General features: G+C 42.5%; 1 protein-coding gene across 1 annotated transcript in view; it reads right to left on the bottom strand.

Annotated features, from left to right (window-relative positions):
• The window catches only part of LRRC72 (leucine rich repeat containing 72), a 24,550-nt gene extending 5,511 nt beyond the window's left edge, over nucleotides 1-19,039 (bottom strand). The window contains exons 1-6 of the mRNA XM_074195417.1: nucleotides 18,598-19,039; nucleotides 16,523-16,596; nucleotides 12,980-13,049; nucleotides 7,463-7,544; nucleotides 5,298-5,408; nucleotides 1,769-1,861 (exon numbers count right to left, since the gene is read on the bottom strand). Of these exons, the coding sequence (XP_074051518.1) occupies nucleotides 1,769-1,861; nucleotides 5,298-5,408; nucleotides 7,463-7,544; nucleotides 12,980-13,049; nucleotides 16,523-16,596; nucleotides 18,598-18,906 (739 nt within the window). The 5' untranslated portion in view covers nucleotides 18,907-19,039. The remainder of the gene's footprint in view (nucleotides 1-1,768; nucleotides 1,862-5,297; nucleotides 5,409-7,462; nucleotides 7,545-12,979; nucleotides 13,050-16,522; nucleotides 16,597-18,597) is intronic.

The raw sequence follows: 19,039 nt of genomic DNA, 5'->3' as shown, positions 1-19,039 counted from the left end.
GGAAAAAGAAAACTGCAATATGTTTTTCTTCTTTAAAGCTTAGAATTTGCTTCAATCCCTGTAGCTCTAGCCTGAAAGATTATATTCATAAAATACGCTTTAAGGTCCCTTCCTACTCAATCTATAATTCAAAGAGTCTAAAATTTCTTATTGTTGTCCTCTTGTGTCCAAGTCATCTGGGGTTTCCTTGGCAAAGATACTAGAGTGATTCATTTTTTTATTTTTCCAGCTCATTTGGCAGATGTGGAAACTGAGGCAGACAGGGTGAAGTGACTTGCCATGGTGTCGGGAGCTGGATGTGTCTGGGAGACTTCCCAACTCCCGGTCCTGGCACTCTGGTGCCACCTAGCCGCTGCTTGAATGTCTACCTTTCTTTCCTCAACCACCTCCTGGCCTTTCATTACTTATGTGTTGGGCCATGACCTTCTTGTGAGTGGGGATCGTTTCATTCTTTGAGTTGCTGTCCCCGGGGCCTAGCACTGCATCATCATGCTTAATAAGTGTTTACTGATGAGCTGATAGATTCACCCACTCGACGAGCCTCTAGAAGGCTAGTGCAAGCCTGCACACGTACCTTAAGACACCACCCTCATTCTCTCATTGCCAACTCTGTCCCCCGTTTCTTTCTCCCCCTTGCCCTCTAGCCTTGATCCACTACCATAAGTTTATGGGATCATAGGTTTGAGCTGGGAGCGACTCCAACTCTTCTAGGAATAGGAGCAACTATACCATGGAGGGAGGTGAGGCTCCCTCCATGCCTAACCACCTACCCCCCCCCAAAAAAATAAAATAGGAGGAAGGGAAGCTTCCCCTGGAGCTTCATTGACTAGAAACTATGGCACCTGCTCTTGACACATTCCTGATTGGCTAGAGCAGAAAGGAATGTTGATGAAAATTTCCAACACCTATGGAATGACTTAATTTTCCAAAGCTTTATATACACACGTGCACATACCCATATTTGATCCTCACCATAGTCCTGTGAGCTAGGGGCTGTTAATATTCCCAATTTACAAATGACAAGACAGAGAGTCAAGGAAGATGCTTTGTCTAGGGACCTATGGCTAATAAGAATCTGGGGTAGAATGTGAACACAGGTCTAACTAGACTTCAAGACCAGTGTTCTATCTGCCTCATATGTGGCCAGCCTACAGAGAGTCGGGCTCTTCAGATTTGGCAGATGACACACTGTGGTGAAGGTCAACACAGAGACACCCTGCACCCCACATACAGTTCCGTTGGGAGACTGGGATATGAAGAGGGAAAGTCATCTCTACCCAGACCACTGATGGATCCACACCATGGCTAAGCAACTTTGGTTAACTGCAACATGGCCGGTGAGGGTTTTATTTCATTATCTTTCTGACTATCCAGAGCCAGTCTACCCACTATCTTACTTTCCCACCGAGGCTAGCATTGTTGTTTTTATGGCTAGCTATTATTATACAGGAAGTCACTTACTCAAGGTCATACAGGTGATAAGTGCCAGAGACAGGATTTGAACCCAGGGCTTGCTGACTTAAAGTCCAGCTGTCTGTCAACTACACTTCAAACATTTACTAGCTGTTGTGTCTCTCGGGCAAATCAATTCGCCTCTGCTTGCCTCAACTTCCTCATCTGTAAAATGGGGGTAACGACAGCTCCCACCTCCCAGGGATGTTGTGAAGACCAAATGAAATGGATTTTACAAAATGTCCGGTGATTACTTGCTATTACTTTACATTGCTGAGGTCTCCTTTCAAGAATCCCCTGAATTCTGAGTCCTTACCTTTCCTGTCAAGTAGCCACACAGATGGAAGATGATAGATTACAGAGATGCGATAATGCTTTTCATCCTGGGACAAAGGATTCTGGTACAGATCTGCAAAGGGAGAGTCCAAAGCAAACACAGGAAGTCTTTTATGAGGCAAATTCTGCTTCCAACATTTCCTAACTTGAGTGACCTTGGGTAAGTCCCTTCACTTCTCCTGGTGAAGCTTCATCTGTATCTCCTTCACAGGACTGTTGTGAGGATCCTTTGAGACAATGAATGGAAGCTCTTTATGAGCCTTCAAGGGCTACAGAGATATTGTTGATATTGTGGCTGCTTTTATTTTATGCGATGGGTAACTGTGGAATGTTAGTCCTCAGGGAAGACCTGCATTCCGAGACTTCCAATCCCTACTTATTAGCTGTGTGATCCTAGACAAGTCACCGACTTTCTCAGCCTATTAATAAGAGGGCTGGAATCTGTGATATCATCTTAAATCTCCACCAACACACACACACATATGAATTTCCTCCTCAGCTCCAAAATGGAGGTGGTAGGGGGGTAGTACCCCCCAGGGGTGAGGATTGTGAGGATTAAATAAGATGTTTAGAAAGCTCTCTGCAGGCCTTCAAGCTACTATTGTTATCTTATTCCCAAATACCCCCCAGGAGGCCTGTACAATAGGCATTACTGATCCCATTTTACAGATTAGGAAATTGAGAATCAGAGGCTCATGCTCACTCAGCTCCTGAGTCTTTCCAACTTGGAGCTTCCTCTATAAGTGGAGGGAAAACTAAAAATCCAAGCTCTGAATGGCCCTAATTGGCTCTGGGGGGAACAGATGGCGTGTTCTGCATGGGCTCAGGAAGGAGCCGGTTCCTGCCCTCTATAGGTGTCATTCTAGGGGAGTGCGTGGGGGGAAACAGCAAAACAAGACAAAAAATGTTGTGTCTGAGTTTCAAGTCGGACCGGCCAGCAGATGGCAGCAGCGCAAAGAGCTTGGCTCTCAAGGCCAAGAGCACAAACTGACCTTTCTCTCAGTGATGCCTCGCTGCTAAGGAGGGGAAGCAGCATGGGCTGGAGTAGCAGAAGACGGGCAGGTGCAGAGAGTGGGGAAAGTCTTGCAGGCCACTAGGACATCTTGATCTTTTTCTTTCCCCACCCTGTCCAGCTGTATCTCCTCCTTCCTTTATTGTGAACTCTTGGTCCCACCATATGACAGAGGATGGGAATGGTGTTAGCCTCCTATGGTAATTTCAGTGGCACAGGTACAAACACTTTTAAAAAGATTTAGTACCTGCCTTGTCTATACTTCTCAATATGAATGTCTAGCCTTGATGTTCTTCCTTCATGATCTTAATGATGTGAGAGTTTTGAACAAACCAGGGGCCATGATTATCCCTCCAGAAGTCAGACTAATACCAACAGCATCTCAAAGACCTAAGAAGCTGCCCTTAGTTCCCAGAATCACTATTTAATAAGTAATCTCTACAGTATTCACATGATATGCTCGTACTAACTTACTCAATTAATCTCACTGTGAGGTAAATGGGAAGGACAGTCCTGTGGAGAAGACAGATATCTGCCCAGGAATTGATGGACTGAATTTATTTTGGTTTTGAAACAAAACCAAACTGTGATTGATCTCTTAGTCTTATAACAACATGTTTTTCATTCTACTAAAAATATCAGTAGGGGTAAAAGTTTTCTTTTTCAAGACCTTCTTGGCCTATTAAACATCCAGTGTGTGGGATTTATGAGTTTAGGATTGATGATACTGAATTTCCATAAATTATGTTTCCAAGATATGAAATCAGTTTCCTGTGTCTGAATGTTTGGAAAGTCTGGCATGATGTATAGGCGCATTCCTTTAGCAAAGATGAAGTGGAATTGCTCACACTTTCACTTTCAATAGGTTAATGCGATTTAATCCACCTTCCCTGGAGGCTACTTAAGACTCCACACACCTTGTTGGCGCCAGCGCTGTCTTGTTCGTGCTCATTTGAGATTCAGAATAGGAGCAATTTTCATTTACCAAACAATATATCAAAACTGACTATACCAGCTTCAAGCATGTGCTTGAATAAAGATAATTTCTTGCATATGGAAATCTATTACCAAAAAAAGAATGAGAAAACTGAAAAATGGTTCCCATTTTGCTATCAATATAATAGCTTCATTTTTTCAAATACAAACATTCTTTTGTGGAGCTAAAAAGAATTGCCTTTTGTTTTCAAAGAAGATATTTGAAATCACTGGTTGAACTAAGAACATATCCACCTATGTATTCTAAGTTGGGCAATAAATAATTCATCCTACAGGTTAAATGAACCCACAGATGTCATGGACTGGGAACAGGCTGAGGTACTAAACATCAGTTTCAAACTTTTTTAATGGTTTAGTTAAGAGCATTAAAATCACAAGTAATTTTGAGATATGAAATCCCAAAACATCTTTAGTCAAATGCCATGGAAACAGGCAATACTAAAATATATAAGATAGTTTTTTTCAGTGCTTCTCTTATAAAGAACCATGAGCTAAAGAATCTGGGATCAAAGACTTCTTAGTGATAGCATCTAATCATTCTGCACACATGAACCCGATAGGTCAATGGTAGCAAGAATAGTTTTGTTCTTTTTTAACTAAAAAAAAAAATCCATACATCCAAGCATCCTTAAGAGCAATGAAAAAGTCACTCCTTCCAATTAAATATAGAAGCACTGGCAATAGACAATGGTGGAGTTAGTTGTGAGATTTCATTTCATGTTGATTCATGACAGTTTATATGAGTTCTATCTTGTTGACATACCAGTAAAGAAAATTTAGTCCATCTATATTTATTGTGTCTTCTACTGCATGGTGACCACTATTTTAGCCACATGGCTTCCATGATTTTCTCTCTCAAAGCATAATCACAATTTTGTTCTTTATAAAAATTGGAAAAACTAAAAAGACCTAAATTCTGTATAACCACTTCAAGAAACTGAGATAATTCCAATGCTACAGTGTTCTGAACCACTCCACCAAAATATGATCAAATTTGCCCATTTTACTTTCCCTTCCTTGGTATATCCATGGCACTTTTGTGATGTTTTCTTATAGTACTATCAGATTTTGCATTGTAGCAGAGTTTTTTGGTGTGGATAAGAAGAATGATAGGATTCAGGGCTAGAAGGAATTTTAGAGAGACTATCTCATCCGACCTCCTTTCCCTAAGCCTGTAGTCACAGACTCCAAATCAAGTGTTCTCTCCCTTACCTTGTATTACTTCTAGAATATAAGATCTAGGTGGGTAAGAACTATATTTTATCCATCTCTGTATCCCCCACGGCACCATGTTTTGAATGAAAGATATTCAGCAAATATTTCAAATGAACAGTACTCCCAATTCATTTTTCTTAAAGAATGGAAAAATAATTAATCATACTAATTTTCTCCTTTCATGTGACATGCAAGGAATTTCTATGTAAGTTAATTGAGACAGCAATAGAAAGCATGGGATGAATTTTCCCCATGTGCTTATTTTACAACTGTTCCTTGAACATACTTAGTGTCTTCAGGTTGTTCATCAGCTTCAATTCATCCACAACGGCATCAAGATTTCTCAGTTGGTTGTTGTGAAGCATGAGGACATTCAGGGAAACCAAATGTCGGAGGCCTAGAAGAGAGCAAAAGGAGAGGAGGGAGTTTTCTTCAAAATTCTTTACCAATGATCAATCAAAAACAAATGTACCATTGAAAAAATGTTTTTAAAAGCATGGTGTGGGGACAACTAGGTGGCACAGTGGATAGAGCACCATGGAGTCAGGAGGACCTGAGTTCAAATCCAGCCTCAGAGACTTAATAATTGCCTAGCTGTGTGACCTTGGGCAAGTCACTTAACTACATTGCCTTAAATAAATAAAATGTTTTAAAAATATTTTTTTAAAAAGGCATGGTGTATTTTGAAGCTCACTGAGAAAGGTGAATAGAACTCGATAAAGAAAGTATTGTAGATCTCCATGAAGCATGGGATCAGGAACAGAAATTTCTCAGGTTCTTGCAATGATCCTAGGCATATCTATTAAATGTATCTTACCTTAGTTTCTTTATTTGTAAAATAGAGTGGTTTAACTCAATGGCCTCCTATCTATCATCTTAGTAACTTTTAAGGTGGGAATATAGGGAGGTCCACATAGAGATTATAAACTTTTTCTTTTTTCACAAATAAGGAATTAAAACCAAATAAATCCCATTGGGGAAGCATTATGATAAAGCCGAAATTGCAATGTCCTGAGACAGAGGATTTGATTTCATACCCTGTCTCTAATACCAGTGAGCTATATGACTTCAGATAAGTCACATTTTTATCCCTGGGCCTTATCCAAGTAATCATCTCTAAATGAGTAGCTTGGACAGGATGGCCTCTAAGATGCCTTCCAACATGAGAAATATGGTTCCATAATTTAGGTTTGAATCTATCCGACAGGGATAGGGTCTGTGATTTCAAAGAATTCCTACGTGAGAAAATTCCTTTTACTAATAATGCACATCGATACTTTCTATACAACTTCTGAACATAGAGAGCAGTCCCAAACTTGGAAAAGTTAAGCAGTTTGCTCAGTCACCCTGGCAGTAAGTATTAGAATGGGTACTCAAACCTACATCTTCCTGATTCTGAAGTCAACGCTCCACTATATTTCTCTAGAATGGATGATGATGATGATGAATGATCTTCAAGGGCATGATGATGCCTACTCTGCTTCCAAAGTCACTGATAAGAAGCCAGTTATATCCACCAAGACTTTATTACCATTGGTATTAAAGTAAGCTAGACACAAGGATTAAACAAAGAAAGCTTAGGGCCAGTGCTGCCACAAGACTCAAGAATATCTGTGATTTCATCTATGTGACTATTCCCTTTCACCTACATCATTATTATTCCTCTAAATCATAGCACAGAAGTGCCTTAAACATGACCCATGTGACCTCTAACACTCTCCAGTGGTCAGAACCAGATTAAAATGTAATTGGGAAATATTAACAAAATACATAAAAATACAAAAGAACATAGATATTAAGATGAGGTTATAAAGTTCTGTTTGAGTTTGACATCATTGCAATAGCAGATACTCTTCATGAAACACGATAGCTTAAAAACACTCATCACAGAAGGACCAAGCTTTCCACAGGGTACCTCCAAACTCAGCTGATCTGTTTCTCAACCAACATACAGTTTTGTCCACCAGATTCATTCTTGAAGTCTTTCCAGCCTGGCAAAGGTTTGCCCTCGCACCATCCTCTAGAATCTAAGGTTACTTCCCTATCTCAACAAGACATTGGAGGACAGTAAGGGAGACAAGGGATGAGTTCAATGAAACTGAGACTCCTTCATGAGCCTGTGAAAACCCTGAAATCTCTTCTTTCTAACTATATTCTAATATTTATCATAGGTTTTTAAAATAGGATTGGACCCCATTCAGTTGACTCCATCTGGATGGTGAAGCTCTAATAATCAAATCAGTTGGCAAACTGGTTGGGATTCAGAAGCATAACACACCCCAATACTGAAGGTGACAAAACCACCCAAACTATTTTGTATTTGCAACAGTAACTGGAAATTCCATCTTGGATGGTCATTAGTAGTCACATGGCTGATGGTCAAAGTACACTTTGAAAATATGGTTTTGTTAGGAATGTCTTTTAAGAGAAAGTTGACGCGGGAAGACATACCTTCTATTGAATAGAGGCTATTGTTGTCCAGGTAAAGTTCTGCTAGACAAGGATTTCTTAGCAGAAATCTGATGTCTTGGAGCTGAAAAAAAGAAGAATTACAAAATAAAGTCTTTTTCTTTCATTTATCTAAGGTATTTCTTAAGTATCTGTTTAGCATACTTTTTTTTTAATATGAATCGCTTTGGTTTGAACATCATGACCATTTCCTAATATATCATTTCTATACCCAGAGTGGATGCCTTTTAACTAAAAATGAAAGGGAAAAAATCAGTTTAGCCAAACCAACACACCAAATGAGCTGACACAGTTTACCACATTCCACACCTATAGCTGCCTCTACTGTCAGGAAGAGAGTGTAAAGTCCTCTAAGCTTCACAAAATCCTTTCCTCTCCACATCCTGTGAAGATGTGAGCAAAGTAATATTATCCTCATTTTGCAGAGGGACAAACAGAGGCTCGGGGATATGTGGTGAGTTGCCCAAGGAAACACAACTGTCAAGTACTGAGAGAAATAAGTCACACTTGTTCAGACTTCTGTGGCATTCTTGCTATCAGGTGATTAGCACAAGTGAAATGCCCATCATGGTGAGTGTGAACTGTTTGACTCAGGATCGTGGTTTATAGACAAGAACCAAGAGCTGTCCAGGAGCCATTCCTTATTTGGAAATGAATTTGACACTGAATGCTGAACAATCTCATTGGTAATCACATTATTCAATAGCAGACCCCATCATTATAATAACACAACTGACAAAAAAATGTAGAGAATAAAAGATGCCACACTGCTTATTGTTGGTTAACCACAAAAAAATATTGATTCAGGGAAACAAAACTCCTCCAACAAGGGATATCCAACGTACACAATCAGATTTGTACCAGATTCTTCTGCAATCAATTGTCCAACCTTCTTATGTAACCAAAAAATCTCTCCTTCCAAGGTCATTAGTATCTAAATGGGATGCTCATCCTCCTGATCTTCTCTGTAGCCTCTGACACCATCCATCCCCCTCCCATCCTAGATCTCTCTTCTCTTTAGGTTCTCAGGGCATCCCACCTTGTTCCTGGTTCTCCTCATTCCTGTTGGATGTCTCCTTCTCAGTCTCCTTTGCTGATATTCGTCTAGGTCATGTTCCCTAACTTGTACCAAGTTCTACAATAGGCCCCTTTTTTAATTGAACTCTACACCACATCACCTGATGGTCTCATTAGTTTCCACCAGTCTAATTATGGTCCTTAGGTAAATGATTCCCATTTCTTTCCATTTAGCACTTGCCTCTCTCCTTGGAATCAATATCATGTATCTCCAATGATGTCTTGAACATCTTGAACTTGATGGGCCATAGACACCTCAAACTCAAATATCCAAAAATAGAACTCAATTTCCCCCAAAAGAAACCTTCCTCAACCCTTCTCAAACTTCTTGTTGCTAATGTTCTCTCTTCCTTCCAATTATCTAGAATTTGCCTATCTATATCCAAGTCATGTCACCCAGCAAAATATCAGATCCTGAAGGTCTCATCTTTGCCTCTGCCTTCCCTGAACCAATCAGAGTGCCTCTTTAACCCAGTTTGTTTTAATAAATGCTTGCCTCCCAAAAAATAAAAAAGAAAAAAATTTAAAAAAGAAATGCTTGCCCCATTGTATTGTTTTATTGATAATTCCATCTCCTTAGATCCCCCCTAATTTTGAAAGCCCACTGGTGCTTTTGTTTTATGTACCCCAAACACAATGCTATAAATGGACCCTTTGTCCTATTCACTTAAAACAAAGAATTCCAGAATCTCAGAGTTGAAAAAGATAATGAAATCTATTCAAATGAATGTCCACTATGAGACATTCACTGGTGGGTATCTGGCTTCTGCTTGGAGATGCCTCCTGAGGAACTGAGCACTTCCCAAAGAAATGCTGACCGCTCATGGTGAAAAAAGTTCTAGCTGCCATCAATCCCAAACTGGTCTTGTTACAGAATCTACCTGTCTTGTTCTACCTTCTAGGTAACATATTTTAAAGTCTACAAAACAACTATCTTAGCAAGCTTTTTCTCTAGGCTAAATATGCTCACTCTGTAGATCTAATCCTCCATTGGCATGAACTCAAGGAACCTCACCATCCTGGTTGCCCCACAGGGATCTTTCCCAGCTTAACCAATATTCTTCCTGAAGCATAGTGTCCAGAATGGACTATGATACTCTACATAGACACTGGTCTGGCACCAGTTTGAACACTAATTGTTGTATGACCACTTTCATCCTCTCTTCTCTAAAAAGGGAGGGTTAGAACATTTGATTTCTTGGGTCCTTTTGTCTCTAAACGGCCAATGGCTGGAAATCCATGTTTGGTTTGGAATGATTATTTGTTTAAGTAGAAATTTTGTGCTAAGCCCCATTTTTACCAAATCTTGTCAGCCCTACATGGAAATGATGGATTTATGACAACTTTCTATGAGCAACTGGGGAAAACATGTTCCCCATGTCAGAATCAGAATGCCGGGAGCATCAGGGGCTGCAGGCCCCCTCCTCCATCACTCCTCTTCCAGCTACTGTGGGGCCCTTAGCAGCCCTTCCCCAACAGCCTCTGAGATCATCAAGCCAGGCGAGGAAAATAAGAAGGGCTTGGCGGGGCCCTCCTCCCTCCCCGGGGCAGTCTGCCTCCTTCTACCTCTGGTCACCAAACATCACTCATTCACAGGAAGTTTGTCTCTTTCTGAATTACATCTAAATTAGCAACTATTTATGAATTGAATTCCCCCCCACCACCATTTTAGTTTAAACTTAACAAGAACCAAATGATTATGTTTAAATAGCCTGTGGGACAGAAGGGGAGGACTGGACACAAAACTGTGGCTCTAACTTATGTATTCTCAGTCATTCCAGTGGCCTTGTGATCACATCTTATAGACAGTCCAGTGATACAGATTGTACTCCTCCATGTCTGTTCATCTGCACCCCAGGGAATCCTCCCAATAGCTGAAGGGGCCTTCCTCACTATCTTCTAACACTCAGAGGAAATCAGAGGGGTAAAAAAGATGGGCACTGCCTGCTTAGACTCCCTCTCTCCAATGACCAGTCTATCTTCATTTGTTTAAGTTTAAAATTTTTAAAAATATGCATTTATTTTCTCCTGCTCCCACTTCTTCCCATTGGGGGGGGGGAGGCGAAAAAATAAGATCTCCTATGTTGTTGGACACTATCCCTGATAAGGCCCCTTCTCTAGCCTTCCTTCACAGCACCTTCATGGGCTACTCATTACTTTTCTCATTGTCCCCTTAGGGATAAGCCATTTAAGTATTTTGGAGACTATGTTCCATGATTCACAATCAGACAAAAACACAAGGCAATAGGGTTAAGTGACTTGCCCAAGGTCACACAGCCAGGTAATCATATTTGAATTCAGGACCCATGCTCTATCCCATGCTCTGCCCCAAGGCAGAGTATTGATCATGATTATTGAATCCTTATATCTGAAAGATATTGAAATTAGTATATAGTCTCTTTAATTTTTCAAAGGACATCCCCCAAATTAGGATCTTTTCCCTGACTCTCCCCAAGCTCTCTTCACTAGCGCTGCCCTGGCTGCCCTGGCTTCTTTGAAGTCCTAGCTAAAATTCAACCCTTTTCCTTCTCTCTATTAATGATCATTAATACATCCTGCATATCACCTTGTCTATTTGCATATTGCCACACCCATTAGATTCTGGTCCTTGAAGGCAGGTACTGTTTTCTTATTTTTAGAGATTTTTGCCATTTTCTACCCCCCCCCCCAATTTAATACAGGGCCTGGCACATACTGAGGTGCTTATTGACTTAATTTGATTTGACTTTCTCTTGCTCAAGCTTGGGTCCAACTGATCATAAAACTCATTTTTCTTGGGACAACCATAGCGGTCCTTGATTTTAAGAATTCCATTACAGCCTCTCTAGATTTCACACTTCTCGAGTCACACCAGTGAAGCCTAGAAGGTAGTAGCTGGAAGTAGACGATGGAAGTAGAAGCAAGCTTGGAAAGGTCAATTGAAATGGATGAGATTAGCCTGGCCATCTCAAAAACCATTGGGCCAGCCTGCTTACCCTTCCAGAGCTAACCTCCCTCTATTCCAAACCAAAGACTTTCTCTTTGTTTGCTGCTTGCTGTGTGTGTGTGTGTGTGTGTGTGTGTGTGTGTGTGTGTGTGGTGTGTGGGGAGGGCTGGGGAGGGTGATCCTAGGGAGGCAGGTTGTCTTTTCTTGCCACAGGCTTCCCTCCCCAATCACCAATGGATGTCTCTCTGCAAATCCATCTATTTCAAAACCCTGGAGAAGCTGTGCATGTTTAGGCTACTCAGGCTGTCTTCGTTCTTGGGAGGGATTTAAATATACGGGGAGAATAATTCTTTCAACAAAGATGACATAAGATGGATAATTAATGGGGCCCCTGGGGCAGCAGAAAGACACACCTCCACTGCCAAAGAGCATAAGAGGCAGGCTCCTTTGGAGCCCATACACATCCTGCTGGCTGCAGGAGCCAAGGAAAGCCCTAATTAATCAATCAACAAGTAGTTATTAAGCACTTATTGTTTGCCAGACACCGTGTCTGGGCATTGGGGATTAAGAAAAAGAATGAGGAGAAACCATTTCCTACCCTCAAGGAGCTTGCAATCTAGCCAGGGAAGACAAATTTAATGGGCAGGAAAGGCTTCACAAGGGGGTTGGTATATGGAGTGAAGTTCAAAGAAATCTAGGGATTCTGTGAGATGGAGGGGAGGAGGACGTGTCCTGCTGCCATGCAGGCAAAAGACAGAGACCAGAGGGCCCTGCAGTATTGTTCAGGGAGGGAGATCACTCTCACACCAGAATGCTACCAGAAAAGTCCACACTTAGCCCTAACCAAGAAGTCCAGATAAAAGGGGAAGCTAGGTGGTGCAGTGGATAGAGCACCGGCTCTGGAGTCAGGAGGACCTGAGTTCAAATCCAACCTCAGACACTTAATAATGACCTAGCTGTGTGGCCTTGGGCAAGTCACTTAACCCCATTGCCTGGCAAAAACCTAAAAAAAAAATAAAATAAAAAATTCATTCTCTAATTAATTGTTAACCAATCAGAATGGTTTACTATCTCCTGGAACATCCCCTTCAAAGGGCTTCTAGCTAGCCATGAGCCATGTTTGTCTTTGGTCTAAGGGAGAGATCACCCTTTAATTAATCAACATCCTGGCATTATTGAGAACATGACAAAGTGACTTAGAAGTTCTGTCTCTTGAACTTTTAAAAAGTCACAGTGTATATTCATATATATATATATATATATATATATATATATATATATATATATACATACACCTATATACATTTGAATCTACAAAAACAACCTATTTCTATGTGTACATTTACATTCAGAAAAGTGGATATGTATGATAAGAGAGATGTCACCCTAAAAGGAAGCATTTCAAATCTAAGCTTATCACCCTTTTTAGAAAAAAATCAGGAAACCAAGAATAGACATTTAATTATGAAGAGATTTAATGATAAAATATCTGTTACCTTGTTGAAGGAAAGCCATAAGTGCTTTAACTTCCGGAACTTAGCCAGGTCAATGACATCTACCAGCTCCCTGGGGGAGAAAGAACAGTTATTTCATAGTAATTGTTAATAAGAAGTTACTAAGTGGGCCTTGGGCAGATAGTTAAGGGTGCTGAGACAGCCCGCCAGGCCACCAACCCTTCACAGCCCTATCATTCCCTGGACTCAAGGATCTGACATCTGTCCAGGCAAATATCCCCAAGGAAAAGGAGCCCTTTAATACCCAGGCACCTGTAACCTTGGTAGCACCAAGCTTGTCCAACACTTCTCTGCAAACAGTTTTAACCAAGGGTCAGAGAGAGAGGAGGGCATCTCAAGGTGAGGTGCAGGGACCTTGGAAGGAGAGGCTAAACAAGTCAGAAGCAACCCGCCCCCTTCTGATGTGTGGCTAGTCCAGGCCTTATTCTTTGACTCTGGTGTGAATGCTTTGTTCTAAATTATGAAAAGTGACAACTTTCTGGGGAGTTACCCTGAACTGGACTTTCCAGATAATAACAACAGTTCCTAGCATCTATAAATTGTTTCTAGGGTTTGTGAACCATTTTATAAATTTCATTTCATTTTGTCCTTACAACAACCTTGGGATATTATCCCCATTTTACAGATGGGGAAACTGAGACAGATAGTGGGACTAAAGTATAATGGGGGGAAAAGTTTGCTTTTTAATGGGTGCTTTAACTCTTTCAGATGCAGATCAATAAATACATATCAGCATAGGCTACTTAACTAGGAAGTGACCTGAAAGGCTCATGAACTCAACTCAGGGAAGGGCCCATGCTGAGACCGACAGCATTGTCAACACAGCCATCTGACTCCATGATGACAGGTCTTCTGATTCACCAGGGCTCTGCAAGCTTACTACTTCTTTCTAAATACATTGCATTTCCAAATATTTTTAAATTCTAAGGGCTATTCAGATGAACACAGAGCCTGGAACCTCCCCCATATGCATGCCTTATCCACATCTGAACTGTATGCTTCAAGGTTTGTAAAGATTCTGCAAACCTGAGTCCACATAATACTTGCATTATCTCTCAACTTGGGTATCCCCAGCTATAAAGTGGGGATAATATTAGCAGCTACCTAAGAGAATGTTGAGAGATGAGCAACCTATAGAAAATGTTTCAAAAATCCTAAAGCTCTTTGTAAGAGCTCTCTTGGTTATGATTCCATACAGGGAGAATTAGGAGTTGGATGGGTGATTTCCTTCCCAGTTCAAGGGAATCCCTTTATGGATGCAAGTGGCCACCAACCAGTCTCCTGGAGCATGGGCTATGACCTGGAAGACATCCTATTGTCCCTTGACTTTTTTGCTTTCACTCATAAAACCAGCCATGATTTCCTCTTTTCTTCCCAAAATTAATCTCATAGCTCAAGTCTTCCTCTGGGCCCTGGTGCCACTGGCATCACAGATAGAATTCACCATGTCACCTTTGTAAGGTAAACTTAAGTAAATCAGGTCACATTCCACTCTCATCTTCTTGTCCTATTCAACCATTATTGGCCTTCAAAGATCCAAAGTGGACACACCAGATCACTCCTCCACCCAATTACTACTATCTTAGAACCCTGAAAAGGAGAGGCTTTTTCTGTACAAAGGGGTGAAGTTAACAAGCTGTCTTTCAAACTCATTATTCATCACTCCAAATGGAGACAGGTACTGATGCCATCATTTCCTATTCCCATCTCCAGCAGTCTACAAAACCTTTATCTTAATCAACCTCCTATGGAAAAAGAAGTCTTATCCGTGGGTTTCCTCTTTCTTTCCCCAGAGAGGATACTTGGGTTACCACAGGGTCACTCATTGGAGACATATCTGCTACCCACTGAAGGAACTGCAAGCAATAGGAAATGATGGTCACCTCAGCCCCATTTTAAGAGGTCCCCGACTCCCTTCCAATTGCCACCATGAGTGGCCCTAATTCAACTCTATCAGTCGTGTTTATGTTATTTATTAAACATTTACTTTGTGCTAGTCACTGTGGCAAGCAGGCCAGAGAAACAAAGGAAGGAGAAAAAATAAGATGTCCCTGCCCTCAAGGAGCTCACCCAGGGCTTTCTTAGTACAGTGCCTAAGCACATCGTTATATTGAAGCAATGTTGACTGACTGGCTGGTTCTACTAAAGGAGATAGACTGCAGGCTTCTAGGTCCTGGATCCAGCAGAATAAATTGGGGGTCATCTCAGAGGGAAGGCACAAGAACAGGGGATGCTGGGAACAACCAGCCCATCGTTCTCACTTGTGCAACCCAGCTCAGAGAGCCAGAATATTCAAAATGCTGACAGAGACAGCTCAGTTCTTTCTCTACCCACAATTAGGGGATTGGACCAGTTCTGGGAGTTTTGAGGGAAACTGACACACCAGAAAGCCTGTAGACCCCAACAGTCAGGGTGGGTGGAGAATGGCTTCTAGACCCCACGCAAGATCAATGGAAAGAATCTGAGGAAAACAGCACGGCTGTCTGCACACATCCTAAGGGCCATCCTGTGGAACAGGGATTGGACTTGCTCTGCTTGACTTTGACTCAGGCTTGATGTTTAGAACCACTTTCTAACAATGTCTCCAGTCTCTGAGTTCAATGCGGGCAATAGATTCCTGCTCAAAAGAGAATCTCCTATCAAAGGAGATATTTGTTATAGTAAAGAGTAATTCTGTCCCTGCCTTACCTTTATCCTTGTTGTGTCTTTATTGACTCTCCATGGCCCCTTCTGGGGTTTTCCTTGGCAAAGATAATGGAGTGGTTTTCCATTTCCTTCTTCAACTCATTTTACAGATGAGGAAAAGTGAGGTAAGCATCATTACAGCTAGTGAATGTTTGAGGTCAGATGAGTCTTCCTGATTCCAAGACCAGAGCTCCATCCACTGTGCCATCTAACTGCCTCTACCTTAAATTACCTTTTATTTCTTTATCTGTGTATGTTTTGGCCTCAATTTCCTCCTCTGTAAAATAGGTGTGACAATACCCATAATACCTTTCTCATAGGACTATCCTAGGTTCAAATGAGATCGACCCATATCAATTGCTCTACAAAAGTTGGATAATCATTATTATTATTTGCTCATTCTTCTCTTTCCTTCAAATGCCATCCCAAATGAGCCCCAGAACAGATGGTTATGCTCTAGAAAAGTAAGACTACATATCACTTTCTGAGGCTGCAAATAAGTCAGAATGAGCGAGTCATGGTGTCTGGCAATAAGTCATCGCCATGATGTTGTAAGCTCCTCAAGGGCAAAGACCAACTCGTGCCTCTTTGAATTTCCAGAGATTAGTATGGTGCCTGACTTACAGGACTGATTGATTACTCCCCCTCCACCCCACTTCATCTCCTCCCTAAATCTGGCCCTTCGCCGACTTGACCAACATAAAAAGAAAAGCCCACTCTCTTTGCCTGCAATCACAGGAAGGAGAATAGCGACAATCCAATCCAGGAAGCTCCGATGAAATGGGACGTGGGAATCCTGGAAACTCAAGCCCTTCCTTTCTCACAGAGACTTGTGCTTACTTTCGGGAAAGGAATAGTTCCAAGACATCAATATCCCTCCTGTGGCCACAGAGCTTCTTCTGGTCTTCTATAGCCTGGGAACATATAATGAACCTGTCAAACCCCATTCCAGGGAGCAAACCCACAAAGTCATTTTGAATCAATCTCAATCACAGTTAAAAGTTCAAAGGGAAGGGGAAGGGGAGGCCTCACCACAAACTAATAAACTCCAACCTTCTAATTATATTTCATGGCCCCCCTCAGGATGAATTCTACATTGAGATATGAAAACAGTTCTGAATCTTGGCCCAAAAGAAACCCACCTCCATATACTTGGACTCTGAAGGCAGGGAGAGATTTATGGCCCAACTCAAAATACAATTCCTGAACATTACTTGAGAGGATTTAGGAAATAAAATGTTATCTTCTATTTATTTTTTTTAAGTAGCAGGAAAATAGTTCACTGAGGGAGGGGGCAATTGGATGGGCATTGGACACAAGAGTCAGCAAAATCTGGATTTAAATTCTGACTGACATGGACTCCTATGTAACTTGAGACAAGTCACTTAATCTGTCCCAGATTGATGTCCATGATTCCCAGGGCTACAGAGAGGCCCCAAAGGAGACAAAACTCAAAAAAGTGCTTTGCAGTCTTTAAAATGCCATACAAAGTTCAATGACAGGAGTCATTCTGTTGGGGGAGAGAAAAACCTAGTCAACATCCAGTAAATCTGAGGCTTTGTAAACCCTATTCCCTAGCCTAGAGGGAAGTACTGGAAGATGGGGAAATGAACAATCTAGGGTCATGACTAAGTCCTAGCCTTAACCTGCCACTGCTACTCTGTTAACCAAGCCTAATTCTAGGTTTTAGGAAATCCACAGGCATGGCCTTAGAAAGGTTCAACCTGGTTTATTTGTCCAGGCGTGATTTCAGTGTGGAAACTCTTTCCAACGCTGGGGTCCTCTCATCATAAGTAAGAGTAGACTGAGTTATGGAGAAGTGAGGTGACTTATTGAAGGTCGTACAGCCAGAATGTGTCAGAGGCAAGACTTAAATGCAGACAGATCTTCTAACTCTAAAGCCTTTTACTTTCTATCCACTCCACCTGGCTCTTGTGATTTAAATTGTATGCTTTAAATTGACATATTCGTGTGATTTACACTGACATTAAATAAACAAGACCCAAAATATTGACTAAAAACAGAGTTTTTCTCACTTTATTCTGAGATGAATCCTTTTCAGTGGAGATTAGTAGCTTCTGGATGAGCCAAATAATTAAAAATTTGTTGCAAATAATGTAAATGTAAATAAATAAGAGCTACTTGAGCTGTAGTTTGAAATGTAAGAGACAAAGGGGAAAGAAAGAAGAAAATGGAGCCAGAGAAGGGATGGGGTCTGGTCAGAGAGGCAATGAGGACAAAGCTGTTACTAGAAGCTGGGATTTCTAGAAAATGGGTTAACTGCTCCAGTAAAGGGCAGGGGAGAAACAAAAGAAAGAAAAAGAAACACAAGAGTTAATTTCTGAAAAAACACTAGTCTTTGAGCTATCTGTGAGAAAGGCAGTATTACCATCCCCATTTTACACAGGAGGAAACTGAGGCTCCAAAGTCAAGTGATTTGCCCGGGTGGCTAAGCTAGGAGATATGAGGGAGGGGATTTGAGTACAAGATCCTCCTTAGTCAAGATCAGGACCTCCTCCTCAGGCCAGGTGGCCTCCATTATGACCACAGGAACTTGGAAGGCCCACATCAGAACCCTCAGCCAAGGAGAATGGAGGATGAAGGCCTAGTATTCCAGGGCTTTCAGTGGACAAAGGCCAGGCCATTTGCTAACCACATAGCCCCTCAGTCTGCCCCCCAGCCCCACCCGCCACCAGTCCAACAAGCTCAACTTTGCTCAGCAACCCAACCACAACTTCTGATTTTGGGTCAATAAACCTGGATTACCCTACCCCGCCCCAAACAAAGGGGAGCCCTTGGGGACGGTGGCTGGAGAGGGAGGGGGGGAGCTCCAGTGTCCCCAGCCCCTCTCTGCCCGGCGCTGCAGGCCTGGGCAGGAGGTGGGGGGCCGCGGGAGCCGGACGGGGCATGCTCACCTTGAGGCTTTTCTGTCGGGAGAGCTCGGCCTTGGAGAGCCTGGGCCCCTCCAAGCCCTCCGTGGGGGCCACGCGCCAGGGGGCGAACTGGGGTGGGGAGCAGCCCCGGGAGCGCCCCGCGAGGCAAAACTGGCAGAGCGAGATGGGCGTGAGGAGGTCGGAGCTGCCCCGCCGCAGGGCCCGCGGGGGCGCGAGGAAGTCGGGCGGGCAGAGGCTCTCCGCCTCCGACTCCGCTAGCTCCGACCCCGAGACCACCGAGACCACCGAGGCCGGGGGCTCAGCCTCCGCCAGGAAGGCCTCCTGAGACATGACTCTGGAATGCCCCCGCGGGCAGGGGCGGCGGGGCGCTGGGTGCCCTTGGGCCGGGCACCCGCCTCCCCCGCCAGAGCCGTTCCAGTGCCGCCCGCTCGCCTTCCTTCCGACTCCCCGTCGGAGCCCACCC

Source organism: Macrotis lagotis, chromosome 7, assembly GCF_037893015.1.
Source record: "Macrotis lagotis isolate mMagLag1 chromosome 7, bilby.v1.9.chrom.fasta, whole genome shotgun sequence".
NCBI classification, from domain to species: domain Eukaryota; kingdom Metazoa; phylum Chordata; class Mammalia; order Peramelemorphia; family Peramelidae; genus Macrotis; species Macrotis lagotis.
This window is presented reverse-complemented; position numbering and strand designations above follow the sequence as displayed.